Here is a 16,397-nt window from a genome sequence, read left to right on the forward strand (position 1 = left end):
GAGTTATGGTTCTGCGTCAAAACGACGCCATACCTACGGCGTGTGGTACGCGTCGATGCAGACCACACGCCGTCACTGACGTGCACCTCCCAAAAATTGTAACTACGCGTCGAGGCGACGCAGACGAGAGGGCTGTGATTGGTTCGCTTGGTAGCAACGCATTTCCAGTTTCCGGTTTGAAGCAGTCGTGAACTTTCAGCGCTCTCTTCTTCGTGTATGTGATTTTTTTTTTTTTCTTTTTGCACAATAGTTGTCTTATCTCTTTCATTCACTGTGACCGGAAAAGTCGGATAAACAATTCAGGAAAAGATCGCGAACTAGCGGTCACGGGGGGTACTGCACCACGGAGAAATGGAGTGACGGAGAAGTCCGAAGGGTTCGTGACGGCGTCACGGTGACGGCGTGACGGCGTCACGGTGACGGCGTGACGGCGTGACACCGTCACGGTGACGGCGTCACGGTGACGGCGTCGATTTGACGCAGAACCATAATTCAGGCTTTACTCGCAGGCAGATACTGTAACCACCAATTAGGCTTTGTGTGGTTTCATGACATCTAGCTGATGATTTAACGTCAGCGCTTGAGCTGGATGCTGATCTCCGTCCCATGGGGCTACGATCGGCACACGGATGGATCGTTTGGTGTGTTCGCTCGTTTGTTGTTTCCCGTGTCACACTGTACTTTTTACTTTTTTACCCTTTCCCTGCATGTGTATGTTGAGTGTGAAGTGAATTTCCCCATTGAGGGAGAAATAAAGGACAATCTTATCTTATCTTCACGCCAACAAAGACTAGGTGGCGGTGTGGGTAGCGTGCAGTGCTGATCTTCCTTTTGGTTTCTCCGATACAATAAAAGGAGCGTCTTTTATGGTGCTTTTCCACTAGTCCCTACTCAGCCCGGCTCGGCTCACCTCCACTCGGTTTGATTCTTTCCCACTAGGGGTTTAACGTGCCGAGTAGATACTTTTAGTAGATACCAAGTGGACCAGTAACACTTCTGGTACGGCCCATGTCAACCCAGTATGTCGTAACAGTCCAGGAGAGGTGCAGGTTATGCAGAAGAATGATGAAGATGACTTTCAGTGACTGTTGTAAGATCAAGATGCATCTTTGGATTATTTAGACAACATCACATTACAATTATTTCATCAGATATCAGGACGTGGTGCCAACAAGGTCCACGTGGGATATATCTGTTTATTCTGCAGTCCAAACATGAAGGTGCATCCGAGTCTAAGCTCCAAACCAGCATTTGCCGCTGCAGCAGGTTGTGGCTCCTCTCCTGTCCCTGAGAGTCCGAAGGGTCGGCGACGAACATTTGCACCCGTGTCATGCGTGTCATGTGTAATAAAGTAGCCAGCGGTTTTTCAGCAGCTCGTACAGCACGGCAGGAGGGGGATTGTCAGCACTTGTGTAATGAAATACTGCCGGTTATCAGAGCCTCCACGGTATCCCTCGTCAACATCCTTTTGTTTGTTGACGTTAAAGCAATGACTGATTGCAGATGTCTGTGTTCGCTCAAGGTCCCTGTATAGCCACTGTGTGTGTGTGTTGTGTTCGTTCGCCCACCCATGTCAGTCTTTTCTCTGCACTGTGGGGGGACTTGTGCACACAGTGATGTCGGTAATTAAAGATCCTCTGTACCCCCCCCGCCTTGTTCTGCAGATGAGTGGGTGTTGAATGGGGTATTATGTGCGTGCACTGTAATTAATGGCCGCCTCATTCTCCTCCTCCTTCACTCCCTCCGTCTCTGGTTTATTTTCACCGGTCACATTCCATCAGCATGCGGTGACCGACGAGACTAACACTTGTTTCTTCCACTCTTCTTCCCCTTCCCTCTGTTTCTAATGTGATCATCCCGTCATCCTGAATCCGTCTGCTTTTCTTTTCGTGTCTCCGTCATCCTCCCTGCCCCCCGCTGCTTTCCCCCTCCGCGTCCCCCTAGAACGAGTTCAGCTGAAGTGAAAATGAACTCAATGAAAGTGAAAGGCTGGACTCACTGAAGTGGATGATGGCCCAGTTGAATGTGCTTGTCAGGAATGTTTTGCCGAGTGTTTTGGCCTGCTGGTGCCGTCCAACTGCTTCAGGCGCAGAAAGCCTCAGGATGACGTCCCACCACACAGTTTGAAGCCCGATTTACCGTCTCTCAAGTTCACTGACACAAACCCCTGATCAACAAGTCTAATAGGCACTTGCCAATCCAGATTCATGCGTCATGTGTGAACTTCTCAATGACGCATCAAAGAGGCCTGACGGATATCGAAGCTGCTAAATAACTTGAGCTTTCAGTGACTTCACATTTTAGCCAGAGTTTGTGGGAGAGGAGGACGAGGGGGTGAGGAAGTGAATATTTGAAGCACAGGGCGAGATGCTGCACATTCAATGATGAGATAACGATGAAGAAGCAGCAACAACATGGCGACTCATCACTGCACAATTAAAGGGGACCTATTATGAAAAACAAGTTTTTTCTTGTTTTAACATATATAAAGTGGTCTCCCCTCACCCTGCCAGCACAGGGGAGACAAAATACCATGGAATTCTGCAGGGTCTGCTCCCCCCCCTGACTGAGTCTTCCAGTGTCACGTGACCTTTTTTTGAGCCATTCTGAATCTGCGCCTATGGTGACGTCACCATAGGCGCTCATTTCCATAGGTTCAGCCTCCGCTGCTGAAACCACGCCCACAACCAGCTCTCTCCGCTGCTGGAGCTGTGCATCCTTGAGCCAGTCGGACGCGGCGCCGTGGCGCCGCGGATCCGTGTTAAATCATCAAGGTTCCCGGGTGGTTTGGGAGCTGGGTCCTCGGAGGTCCGTCCCAGGTCGGACCAGCTTCACCCTCCGAGATTTTCAGCCAAATCTGTCGGTTTGATCACCGGTAACGGGCGATGCGCACAGGATGCGCCCCGGAGCCGATCTGTGCGCCCGCCGTGGGGTTGCGGCGCCCGTCGTGCAGCATCCGCCAGGCAGATCCGGCTGAAATTCCGCTGGCCGGTCCCCGGGAGTCCCTGCTACCAGTCCAGGCGGGTTCCTGCGGTCCCGGCCGGTCGGAACCGGTCAGATTCCCCGGTTAAAGCCGCGGTGATGCGCGCTGCTCCAGCCTACTTCCCCGTTCCCAAAGCGCGGTCCGTCCGACTAAATTGTCCAGGTTCCCAGCCGCTTTGGGAGCAGGGATTTCTGGGGTACGTCCCAGGCTGGACCAGCTTCACCCTCTGAGATTTTCAGAGAAATCTGTCGGTTTGATCACCGGTAACGGGCGATGCGCCCCGGAGCCACGCCGGGCGCCCGGCGTGGCTCCGGGGCCAGCGTTCAGCATCCGCCGGGTAGATCCGGCTGAAATAGTGCATAAATGTTATTTATATACAACTCATATTTTATTTTTTTAACAATAAAGTTGCCATTTGTGAAAATTCAGTGTTGTATTTATTTACAGGCTCGGGCTGCTCTGGCGGAGCGAGGTTTATTCTCCTCCCCTGCTACACGTCATTCAGGGAGCCAATCAGCACAGAGCCTCATTATCATACCCCCCCCTTCCCTTAGAATGAGGCGCAGAAAAAGAGGTTAGAAGCGGTAAAACTAGTGACAGGGCCCACAGGCTGGATTTCTGATTTATGTAGAAAAAACAAGCTTTGCTGACCGTTTCAGTCTGTTAAAGCTGGGGTTTCAGTATGGCGTGGACGGATGGAACCAAACACCTTGGACGTAGCTGTTTGATTTCCACTTCTGGGCCCATATTTCTGGGTAATATGCCCGTTACCGTAGCAGCAGTGTGATGAACACCTTTCCTGACATAGTGGAAGCAGCAGACTGATTCATCCATGTCTTGGTTCAAAGTGATGAAGTCTGAATGGAGGGTGTTGAGAGTGAGAGTGTTGTCGGAGGGTGGCTGTGGGATGTTGTGTTGGGTTTTGTTAACGTCTACTTCCTCAAAGATCCCTTCTTGGTTAAAGATCTTCCGGATACTTATAGCTGCCTGCAATAAGATATAATGCCAGATATATTGACCCAGCTGCTTTAAAGTGTATCTGGGTCTCTATGGTTGTGGTGTTCCATCACGCAGTCCTCCCTGTGTGAGAGGAAAGACTTGAGTGACCATTTCACCAGAGGTCCAACGCTGGAGGAAATGGGCGTCCATTACCTAAAGATGGAGGAACATTTGTGTAAAAGCAACTGTAGCCACGCATTTCCTTTTTACCTCTCATTAATGTGATACCTTTGGCCTGCTGGAGTTACCCCTGAAATAGTCCTCGGCCCAGCAGCTAAATGCCAGAGAATTGAATCAGAAGTCCATTTTCGTGTCTCTGAAGCCGAGTCTGATTGGATTATTCTCTACAGAAACGGGAAACCTTTTCTAAACGAGAATGGCCAAGTCCAGGCCGCCCAGCACACTCCACCTCTTGGATATTTGATTTGCAGTTTTCAGGAAAGCTCATAGTAAAGTTGATGCTTTGGCTTTTACTGGCCCGTCACTCTTGGACGAGTGCAGACGTCTTCAAATCTAACGTTGCTGCCCGGGTTTTACCTACATCCTGCAACGAGGAAGTTGTAACCTCAACAGCACACTTATAATTAATGACAAATGCTGCCGTCGGTACACTCAGGCCACTTCTCAGTTTTGCTGTTATTGAGTTTTTGATTTTCTTTTGTTTTTAGTTGAAATATCTCCCGCGTTATTTTGAAAGTGTCACTTCCTCCGCTCAGTCTTTTTCGCACCTGTGTCTCTTTACCTTGTCTTTGACTCTTTATACTCACAGCATGTCGCCATTTGAAAGAAATTCACAGTTGCCAGAGGCATTAAAAACAATAAAAAAAACCCTGATTGTACCGTCTCCATGGTACGTGCTGCTCAGGACTCGTCAGTCATGAGATCCCTTCAAGTTCTGTCCAGCGCAGGAAAACTATCCCTCCCTGTCCGGGGGTGAGGAGGTTTTATTGAGGAGCTCTTGAGCAACTCTCCTCTTCCCAGCGTACCTCCGGTTGTAAACTGCGTTATCTCTCTCACCTCTCAACCCCCACCTGAATGCTGTTTTCCCTGCACTTCTCTATAACTGGACATGTGTCCTGTGGTTTCCTCCGCCGGGCGTCGGCTCAGATAAAAGCTAAATGTAATAACGGGACGTAAACTCAGAACATGAGTTGGGTTTCACGGTGGTTGAGTCGCCAGCAGGTTTCCACCCGTCAACAATGATAGATTGTTGCTTACTGAACATCTCCGTCTTGAAACGCTGCAAAGAACACAGTGGTCTTATTATCAAAGCAGATGATGTGATTAATTATGTCCCCGGGCTTCCTCCCCCCCGCAACATGAGCAGATAGCCGTTGACTTTCTGTGGGTGTGTTATTGTTGTTGTTTAGCTGGTCTCTGGCCTTTTCCACCAATGTTCCAGCTCAGTACGTACTTGCAGCCAGCAGGGCCTGATGACCGTTATATGGTGGCGATCACGAGTAATCCCCGTTGGGTTGTTCGCTCAGTTGATGGTTGCAATGACGTGAAGATAACGATGCTGTGACATTTGTGCTGAAGGTTATCGTACCATCAGATTGCCACTTGGACTCGTGCCTAGCCTTGTCCCTCTCACATGTGACACTCATTTACTTGGTCACTTTTCGACTCCAGGACAGCGTCGTTGCAACCGTCTCTGCAGTCCCTGAAACCCAGACAGGATGTACCGACTCCTGCTCCAACTGGGCTTTGAGACGGAAAGCTTGTGGAAAAAAAACAACTTGTGGATGAAGCGTAGACGGGATCGATGGATCTGTAAAGGGGCTGTTGCAGGTCACTTAGCTCGCGGTGTCACAGCTTCAGAGCCGCGGATCGAATTATTTGGATAGGTAAAGAAGTCTATAAAGAGATAAGAGATGAGGCAAATGACAGAATCAACAGGTTAACTGTTTTAATCATCTTAAAGCAAATGAATGAAATTTTAAAGGGGCTGAAGTTGCATCAGCTATGATAACTACTTTAATTTCAGCACTTTCTCAACAACGAAAGTTATTTCTTTTAAATTGAAACACTCATTCAATAACAACCCCCCCCCCCCACCTTCCCTCTTCATGAGCACATCTTTTCCTAAACCAGGGGTCGGCAACCCTCGGCTCTAGAGCTGCATGCAGCTCTTTAGCGCCGCCCTAGTGGCTCCTGGAGCTTTTTCAAAAATGTTTGACCTTTTTTTTCCTTTTTTTCTTATTTTTTTTTTCCTTTTTTTTTTCTCTTTTTTCCTTTTATTCTCTTTCTTCTTTTTTTTCCTTTTTTAAATTTTTGTTCTTTTTTTCTCTTTTTTTCTTTTTTCCTTTTTTAATCTCGACATTTCAACTTTTTTCTCAAAAATTTTGACTTCTTTCACAACATTTTGACTTTTTTCACGAAATTTTGACTTATTTCTCGACATTTTGACTTTTTTCTCAATATTTCGACTTTTTTCTCAACATTTCAACTTTTTTCTAGAGATTGTATTTCACCATTAATCTCGACATTTCAACTTTTTTCTCGACATTTCGACTTATTTCTCAAAGTGCATATTAATTCCCCCAGTAATAACTAATATAGAAACATGCAGCATGTGTTGTCTTCATTCTAAGGCTGATACAAGACTTTTCATTTTTTGCGGCTCCAGACATATTTGTTTTTTGTGTTTTTGGTCCAAGATGGCTCTTTCAACATTTTGGGTTGCCGACCCCTGTCCTAAACCAAGTAAGCTATTTGAACAAGCCTCTGTTGCTCGGGAGTGTCTTTTATTCGGGACCGGGACAGTGGGGGGGGGTTGGTGGTCTAGTGGCTACAGAGGTGGGCTTGGGTTCTGGAATGGCTACCAAGATGAACTACCTTGGGCCCCTGAGCAAGGCTTTAACCCTAATTGCTCCATCTGTGTCTCAGATGAAAGTGGCTTTGGATAAAAGCGTCTGCTAAATGACAGTAGTAGTAGTAGTAGTTTGGAGGTCTGAATGTGTGTTCTTTGTTTTCCCAGCGTGCAACTGTCCCCCAGTGAGGCGTGTCACATCTGAAGTCCTGCTTTGAGCTGCAGGTTGGATCCAGAAGGATGTGTTTCTAGACCTGAGCTGCTGAGGTTGAGAGGTGCCATACCTCTGTCAAACACCGCAGGAAACAAATGGTGAGTGTCTTTGATGTGATGTCTTAAGGGGTCGTGTTCACCAGTTCTCTCAAGCAGTGTTGTTTTTGGCAGCCATTTTAGATTTAGTCTTATTCTTTTGGACGAAAATGCTTATTAGTTTTAGTCACATTTTAGTCATTTCTATATGGTGATAGTTTTAGTCTAGTTTTAGTCGACGAAAACTCAAAAAGGTTTTAGTCAGTTATAGTTAAAAAAAGAAAAGATAAAGTATTTTCACCAATATTTACAATAATAAAGGTATATTCTGTCTTAGCCTAAAACTAGCAGACTTTACATATGATAAAGCTGCACATATAACTCGACCAGTTTAACATATCGCAATGTACTGACAGAATATAAACACACAAAGAGACGACCACACCGTCACTGAATTTAAACATGCTGCTAACGTTACAAAAAAAGCCAAGTGTGCTGTTCATTTAGACACATGGGGAACAGCAACAGGTCTCAAATGCTATATTTTTGTCTACGTTTCAGACAGTCACTCTAACATGGGTATGATAACTTATTACACTTGCAGCCCGACCAAAATCCCATCATGTACTACACACAGGCTACCAGTAACACACACACAAGCTACTAAATTGATGTCAGCACAACTAAACTAACTTAGCCCTGGGTTAGCAGCGCAACCAAGCTAATTTAGACTGAAGTCAGCAATTGATCATATGAAATTGATCACAAGCCGATTGTCGAGTGACATTGTATGTATATGATATGTTAACAGGACTTGGTGTAACTTACCTTTTGAACAAATATCAGCGTGGTGAGTCTTCAGGAGCCGCTTGAGATCGATTATCGCCGTCTCCCTCTATGATGCATTCTGTTTTTCTTTCTGCTTGATTATATTGAAAATATGTCCATATATCATCTTGTCGTTTCCGACCACCGAGCCCCTTGCCGCTGCCGCCAGGGTCCATCATACTACTGGACTGTTAGTGACTGTGACGCAGCCGTGTAGCACAGGTGCTGCAGGTGATGCCAGGTGGGCGTGGCCAAACAAGGAGAGGTTGCAGCACTATTGCTGATATTTTTTAATTTTTGACAAACATGTCAAAGGCAGGCAGAAATGTCATGCATTTTGAACGTCTGACCCACTGACATTTTCGTTTCGTCTCGTCAACGAAAAATCAAACACATCTCATCATGTTTTAGTCATGAAATAGCCATGTTAAGCTCATCACCATCTCGTTATCGTCATGAAAAAAAGGTGCGTCAACGAAATAATTTCGTCATCGTCATCATTGACGAAAATAACACTGCTCTCAAGTAGGGCTGGGCGATATGGACCAAAAGTCATATCTCGATATTTTCTAGCTGAATGGCGATACCAGATATATATCGATATTTTTTCTGTGCCATAATTGGGGTTTCCCCCAAAGCATTATAGCATAGCATCTCTGTTAGCTTCATTTTTTCTGAGGCAAACCCTTAAAAAAACAGTCAGTTTTAATACAAAGCCTCGTGCTAAATGTCACACAGGTACCTTTTATTAACAGAGGTCTGCACAATATCAAATTGTATAAAACAAATGAAATAAATATAAACTGCCTGCCTTAAATTAAAATACACTGTGCAATTAATACAATGTAGACAGGCAGACTTTTCCACTGAGGTTGACAGTTGTGCAAATAACAAAACATTTGTGCAAATCTCAAATAAAACATTCAAGTCAATTTGTCACAAAATATTTTTTTTTTAATCGATATAAACGATATTGTCTCGTACCATATCGCGTTTGAAAATATATCAATATATATTAAAATCTCAATATATCGCCCAGTCCTACTCTCGAGGTTGTTGAAGTTGATGAACATCTGTATTTAGTCTAAGAACGTTGGATGCAATGGTCCCGTATGTTGGCTCATCGTGCAGCCCTGGTACCACAGTTGTCAGGCTAGTTTCTCCGAGCGAAACGTGAGTAGTAATCTTGGAGAAATGCTGCAGGCGGTGACACCCCCTTCCAAACAGTGCAGGTCTGGAGAGAGATGTGATGTTTTCTGAAGTCCAGCATGCAGTCTGCCGGGCCTCTAGATGTGAGGCCTTGCAGGAAACCAGTTTGGCCATATTGTTGGAGGTGAAACATGTTCCCATGTCTGGCTGCACGTGGAGCCGTTAGTTAGTTAGTTAATATTTATTTCGGTCAATCACAAACATAAAAATCAACAAACAAGATAACACAGGTTTTTCCCTGGTCAACATTGTGATTATTTTGACCGAAAAGGTCTGGACTTGAAGCAGAAAGCTTATCTTGCCCACCTTTTAACAGAATAGAATATACAAAAAGAACAAATTTAGTATCATAAGTCTACACAAAATAATAATAATAATAATAATAATAATAATAATAATAGCTTACATAACTGTAATAATAGTAATAATAATGATAATAATAATGATAGGTCTGAAAACAGAAAGTGAAAAGATGCTAAGGAAACCGACAAACCAATTTAATGTTGTCATTTTATCTCATGCAAGTGTACATTCTTCTTTGTTTGCTTATTGTGCTCCTATATATGTGTCCATTACCTTTGCTTTGAATAATATCTTGTATGCTTTTATTGAGTTTGCTAGTTTAAGGTCGTTGTGTAATGAGTTCCACAGTTTTACCGTGGGTGTCCAGAGGATCTTTGCTCAGTGAAATCTCTGACAACTCTGATGTTTCTGTTGTGTTCTCTCCCTCAGCTTTACTGCCATGCCTCCAGGGCCGGTGTGTCATCCCTCAGTGTTAATGGTCCACACACTGCTGCCTCTGCTCCTCGTAGCCGTCGGCGGGCCCTTCTCTCCATCACCCAGCGGTGTTGACGGCGCGGCCAACACACCTCCCCCCGATGTGTATCCAACCTTCAAACGGAACAACACACTGTTCGAGCACCTGGCCCTGCATCCCGACCCCGGGGTGGGCTGGATCTACGTCGGAGCGCGAGATCACCTGTTCCAGCTGGACCCGTCCCTCAAACCTGAAGTCCAGGATGACACCGGACCCGTCCGAGACAGCCGGGAGTGCCTGCCCCCCGTGACGTTGAGCAACTGCCCTCAGGCCAGGGAGACCAGCAACCACAACAAGCTGTTGCTGGTGGACCCGTACTCCAGGGAGCTCATCACCTGCGGGAGCGTTAACCAAGGCATCTGCCAGAAGCGCAGCCTGGATTCAGTCAATCAGGTGCTGTTTTCCACAGAGAGACCCGTGGATACCCAGTATGTGGCAGCTAACCACCCCAACGTCAGCACCGTTGGGCTCGTGGTCCGCCCGCACCCCGACCGGCAGCCGGTGCTGTTTGTGGGACGGGGTTACACCAGCAGCCATCCACCCATTTCCACACGAAACCTGGCTCAGGAGCCGATCTTCTCCTACGAGGAGACGGCCAAGCTGGCCGTGGCCGGCCGCCTCTCGGAGTACGACCATCATTTCGTGACCTCCTTCGCCCACCGGCAGCACGTGTACTTCCTGTTCTACCGGCGGGACCTGAAGTCTCAGTCTCGGGAGTACCGTACCTACATCTCGCGGGTATGCTTGGACGACCAGGCCTACTACTCTTACGTGGAAGTGCCCTTGAAATGCCGCTCCAGGACGGGCAAGTCCTACAACCTGCTGCAGGCCGTGCAGCTGGGGCTGTTCGGGGACGGCGTGGAGGACCAGGGCTCCGAGGTTCTGCTCGGGGTCTTCTCCACTCACCTGGCCTCGTCAACTCGGCCCAGCGAAGACTCGGCCCTCTGCATGTTTGACCTGGAGGACGTGGACCGCCGGATCAACGCCACCAGAGACCTGTGCTACACACACATGGGCAGGGAGGCGGGGATGGAGGCGGCCTACATCGAGTATGAAGTCAAATCCAACTGTGCCAACCTGCCAGAGGTGAGTTCAGCCGTGGGACTCAGACCGTTAGTGAAGACAAAAGAATTAGGGCTGGAACTCGATTAAAAAAATTAATCGAATTAATTACATGCTTTGTAATTAATTAATCGCAATTTGATCGCATATCAATTTAGACATGAGAACAATGAGATTTCCTTTTTTTGTTTGTTTCAAATGGATTTTTGTATACGAGTGAATGATTGACTAGTGAAAACATATGTTCAATTTATGAAACAGTTTATTTTTATCAAGGTGGTGCTTCACCAAGAACAAATCAGTGTAATTTGCTATAAAGTGCAGTAAATTAAATATATGCAGTATGCACAGTGAATGAGACAGGTAGCCTATAGTCAAGGACCTTCTGTAAACACTTAAATATAACAAAATACTTTCAAAACTGTTTCAAGTACATTCCAGAACATGGAAACACATTAGAAAACAGAGCACGCTTCCATCCATCTCTTTTTTAAAACAAAATTTCCATCCACGGGACCGACGAGACCCTTTTCGTCTGCGACTTCATTCATCTTTAACGTGTGTGGTAACAACTTAGCTTGTGTTATGACGACGGCCGCACTTCATTAACACTAATGCACGTTGGTTGCAGATCCTTGAGAGAGAGAGTTGTGAAACACTTTGATCTCGCCGCAAAGCTCACAATGGGAGTCGACGTAAGTGTCATAACTCTTTCGCTGCGTCCGAAATGCCATACTAAAAAGTATATACTAAAAAGTATACTTAAGTTTGGCACACTTTTGAGTAAATATCAGTAAATATCATTAGGGTGGAAGTATGTGATTTCGGACGCAGCCTCTCTCTCAAGGGTCTGGTTGGTTGGTGCGCCGTCCGTGTGAAAGTCGTCCCGTGAGAAACGGGGAAAAAGCTAATGCAATTAAAATTCGCTATTTTTTTCTAGCGCGCTATTTTTTCTGTAATTAATTAATCGAGCAAGCAAGAAGGTCCCCGGTTCGACTCCCAGGCCCAGCAGGGGTCTTTCTTGTTCTCCCCGTGCTCCCCGTACATGCATATTAGGTTAATTGGTGATTCTAAATTGCCCGTGAGTGTGAGTGTGGTTATGAGCATGGTTTGTGTGTTTATATGTGGCCCTGTGATGGACTGGTGACCTGTCCAGGGTGTAACCCCTGCCTCTCACCTGAAATGATCTGAAATGAGCTGGGATAGGCTCCAGCAGACCAGATAAAGCGGGTATAAAGCGGGTATAGATAATCGATGGACTATGTGTTTTAAACTTCCTCCCGACTCTTAAAGTTGATAAGATCAGCAATGCCGTGAGATTATTTTTTGTTTTGGACTTTGGTTTGACTCTTGCCTGTATTTATTTTTACATATGGAATGAAAAGGCAGAAGATTAGCAACATCATTTTTAAGACTTTTTCTGGACTTTGGAACATCTGGACCGTTGCATCCCCAGCAGCTGGTCCCGCAGGACCTGCACCCAGAGCCCGTTACCGCTGGAGCTTTAACCGTTCCGTAGTAACGGCTCCGGGGGTCTGGGAGGGTGAGAGCTGTCGTAGGAGGTAAAACTAAAACAGTTCAGAACTAGGGCGGCTGATGAGAACAAGAAAGACAGACCAACCCAATGAGTGGGGGGGGGGCTTCTGTCCGTCCCCCGGACGTTGCTCATCTGATCGTTGAAGTCGTGGGGACAAACAAACCGGGGAGTTTCAGGTCCCGCTGCTGCTGCAGGGGACGGTTACGGCGTGGCGGACACCTCTCGCCAGATTGTAAGATTTTTCTCAGGACACATGCATCGTCCTGCTGTCTCTGTAGTGGCGTAGATGATGGCGGTACTGTCCTCCCTCCTGTCCTCCTCTCCCTTGGAGAGTCATGGACGCGTCAGCTATAGCCGGCGAGACGGGATGTGAGGTTACGTCCAACAAGGACGGACAAAGAGACTCGGCAGACAGCGGAGGACGACATCGTCCAGCTGCATCATTCGCTTAACAAGTGAAATAGGAAATTCAATTAATTTCAATGTAACTTCATTAATCTGGGCCAGGAAGTAGCTGTAGGACCGGAGCCTGGAGTCGGAGCGGCGTGTAGTTGGTCCTCCAGAGCCGGGGGACTCATACCAGGGTTCCAGGTGGACGGTCTGTGTCTTCATTAGGGGTGTAACAACACGTCGTGCCACGAAATTTCGCGATACAAAAACGTCACAATACGTGTCATGGAGGTGACAAAGTGTATCGTGATATTGGGTTATTAACATTAATCTATTATGTTGCGTGCAGTGTATTTGTGCCGACCACGCCTCGACCCACCGACCAAAATCTTCCTCCACTCAGAAGAAACTAGTACCGTTTTGGTCCCGATCACGGGACTCTTGCAGGGTTTTGAGCTCTGAACTTTTACTTATTTAAGTCTGGTGTAGAGTTAAGCATTACCTTATTAAATTAAACCTTTTTGGGGTCGTGAGTAGGATAAACACGGGGACAACTTCTGCCGAGTTCGAGTGTACTTTGATGTCCCTCAACAGTGTAGGATTTTAGAACATCAACACAGCACCTAGCACCGTACCTGGCACCAATTGCAGTATAAAAGCAATAAACTATGCCAGACTGTACAGTTCAACAGCCACACTTTAAAGTTTGACATTTCCCACTCCCACACACTACCAAGTACGGTCTAAAACAGCTTTTTAAACAGAAATGTGTCACTAGTATCAGTTTTTTCCACTGCCGATCATGTGAATATGGTGTATATACAATGTTGAATCAAACTTCTACTGATAACTTCTGCAACCTACCTTTCCTGAAGGCAACATGACTGAGGAACGTCCCCCGCCTTCTCTGTTCTGCTGTCACTCATGATGCCACGCCCCTCTCAGTTGATACCACGCCCCCCACGCCACATCGGGATCAAAAGTCTGAAACTGAAAAAAAAAAAATTGAAACTGAAAAAAAAACATCTGAAACTGGAAAAAAGGTTCAAGTTTTATTTTCAAATTAGCAGAACTTTTGGCCTTGATTTGGCTCCATAGTATCGTACCGTATCGTGAGATAAGTGCATCGTTACAGCCCTAGTCTTCATCAGAAACGTCCATGTGCACCGTGCAGGGACTCTTACGTGCGCGCTGAGCCGTTAATGTCAGGTTCTGTTGCTGATACCAGCCTGCAGGTCGCAGGCGGCCAATAACCAGCCTGTAGCCGTTGTTTGTCCTCATGTTCCTCCTCCGTGGTTCTGCTGTCTGTGGTGTTTCTGGGTAAACGTGCGGATGATTGCAGGCCGTGCACGGCTCTGCAGCACGTCATTAGTGTAATCACAGGCTGCTATCAGCCAACGAGCCGGTGACCCGGCTGGCCCGCTGGCCCAGACTGGACCACTTCTCCCTCAGTTTTCACGATACAGTCGCGGGCTATTCTTAGCATGAGGTCATCTCTGACCGGTCTGAATAATCCCCCACTCGGCTCGTTTATCTCGGCGCTCGCTGAGGCTCGCCGCTTTAGCTGCACCAGTTCTACTGAGCGAGAGCAGGAATCAGGAAGGACTGTATTTGCTTTAGTGGTGAGCTGGAGCGGCGCTGGTACACGAGCCGGCCCTCCGTCCTCGGCCCAGGCCAAATAAGGCGTCCGTCCATGACAGCATACCAGCCACCGGCCTGAGATCCATCAACACAAGCCGCCGCCGGCAGGCCGCGCTCAAGCCACCATCGCTGGCCTTTCCCTAGTTCATAATAAAAACACTCGTTATCATTTCTTGTCATGGGCGGGGTTTCAGGGTGGCCTGGGGGGGCCGTATTCCCCCGACCCGGGGCCCAACGGGGCCCCTGAGGCAGCAGGCCCCGCCCGCGAGATTGTTTTTTTTTTTGTGGCACCACTTGGTTCATATAATATGTTGTGCTGAGATTTTCACACTCGGTTAACATTAAAACAAAAATTGCAAGTGAATCTCCAAATGTATTTTGGGTAAAATCGTTGGTCATCAACAGCCGTCTATCAACGTCATACGTCATTATCGATCACTTCTCAACAGAGCACAGTAATCCTACAGCCTCAACATGAGCGGGAGTTAGAAACACAAAAGTGGGGAGATAAAACGCAAAGAAAAAAGGAGCAAGAAAAAGCCAAATTGCACAAGCTAGACGCATATTTTGTTGGCCCTAATCCTCCTCCTGTGGGAGATGAACCTGCCGTTGTTAGCAGAGATTCATCAAAAGCTGCATCCTGGTCAGGGAGCAGGTTTACAGGTAGCTACAGTTAGAACAATCTGTGACTGCGTTTCCATGCATCAATAACCCTTTTAAAACCTGAATATTGGCAATAACCCGAATTTGCACGGCCATGTAAACACCAATAACCCCTTTAAAAAACCGTAATTTGCTCATATTTGGGTTTTTAAAAACCCGAATATGACCCCTGGGTTACTCCTTTTAAAACCCGAATATTGGGTCATGTAAACGCCAAACGGAATATCCCCATCAAACGGAAAATGAATTTGTTTTCTGCACATGCTCTGTTCACAAGGAATCCTGGTCTTTTGAGTCCAGGAAGTTCTTATAAACACGGAGAAACACAAGACCAGGAGGAAACTAATCATTTCATAAATGTAATGAAGGATATGAACATTTCTGCATTTGTAGACGGTAGAAAGTACCGGGATAGACAGATTTACAAGAAGGTGAGCGAAAAGTTGCGCGAAGCAGCATTTGTTTTGAATTTGGATACAGGAAGAAGAGGAAATGACGGTAATTGCGTCATCACGTTCTCCATGCGTCGCTGGTTTGATCCAGATATCCCGAATGATTAATTACCATGTATACAGGGATAACCCTGTTTGCTCACGCATGTAAACGGAATATTCCGAATGTTTCAGTAACCGGAATAATAGCATTACCCCAAATTTTGACTGCATGTAAACGTAGTCACAGACACACTGTCAGCAAGAAAATGTGAGTTTGTGGTAAATTGTTGATATAGTAGCCCGGCCGCCTTCTCTGTCTCTCGGCTGTAGAGATGATAATAGGGATGATAATAGTGATGATAATAGAGATGATAATAGCGATGATAATAGTGATGATAATAGTGATGATAATAGGGATTCAGCAACCGCAAATTGCCCGGTCATACGCCCGGCCCCCCGGCCCAGCTCTGATATGTTCCACTACTGGTTCTTGTCATTTCCTCGTCTTCCTTTAACTGCGTTGTTGTGACCACTTGCTTGTGCTTGTGCTTGTGTTCCCCCCAGAACACCCTGGAGGCGTACCCCTGCGGCTCGGACCACACCCCCAGCCCCATGGCCAGCCGCCTGGCCGTGGAGGTGGAGGCCATCCTGGACAGCCCGGCGGCCCGCCTCACCGCCGTGGCCGTCAGCGTGAAGGCCGGACACACCATCGCCTTCCTGGGAGACTCCAGAGGAAACCTGCACAAGGTAACGGGGCCCCGGGGGTCTGGGGA

General features: G+C 46.9%; 1 protein-coding gene across 2 annotated transcripts in view; it reads left to right on the forward strand.

Moving 5' to 3' along the window:
- LOC133448969 (plexin-B1-like) overlaps nt 1-16,397 on the forward strand; it is a 127,324-nt gene that overhangs the window by 53,269 nt on the left and 57,658 nt on the right. For both annotated transcript variants that reach the window (XM_061728007.1, XM_061728009.1), the window contains exons 3-5: nt 6,963-7,106; nt 9,813-10,983; nt 16,189-16,371. In XM_061728007.1, coding sequence (XP_061583991.1) covers nt 9,823-10,983; nt 16,189-16,371 — 1,344 coding nt within the window. In that variant the 5' untranslated portion in view covers nt 6,963-7,106; nt 9,813-9,822. The remainder of the gene's footprint in view (nt 1-6,962; nt 7,107-9,812; nt 10,984-16,188; nt 16,372-16,397) is intronic.

Source organism: Cololabis saira, chromosome 8 (genome assembly GCF_033807715.1).
Source record: "Cololabis saira isolate AMF1-May2022 chromosome 8, fColSai1.1, whole genome shotgun sequence".
NCBI lineage: Eukaryota > Metazoa > Chordata > Actinopteri > Beloniformes > Belonidae > Cololabis > Cololabis saira.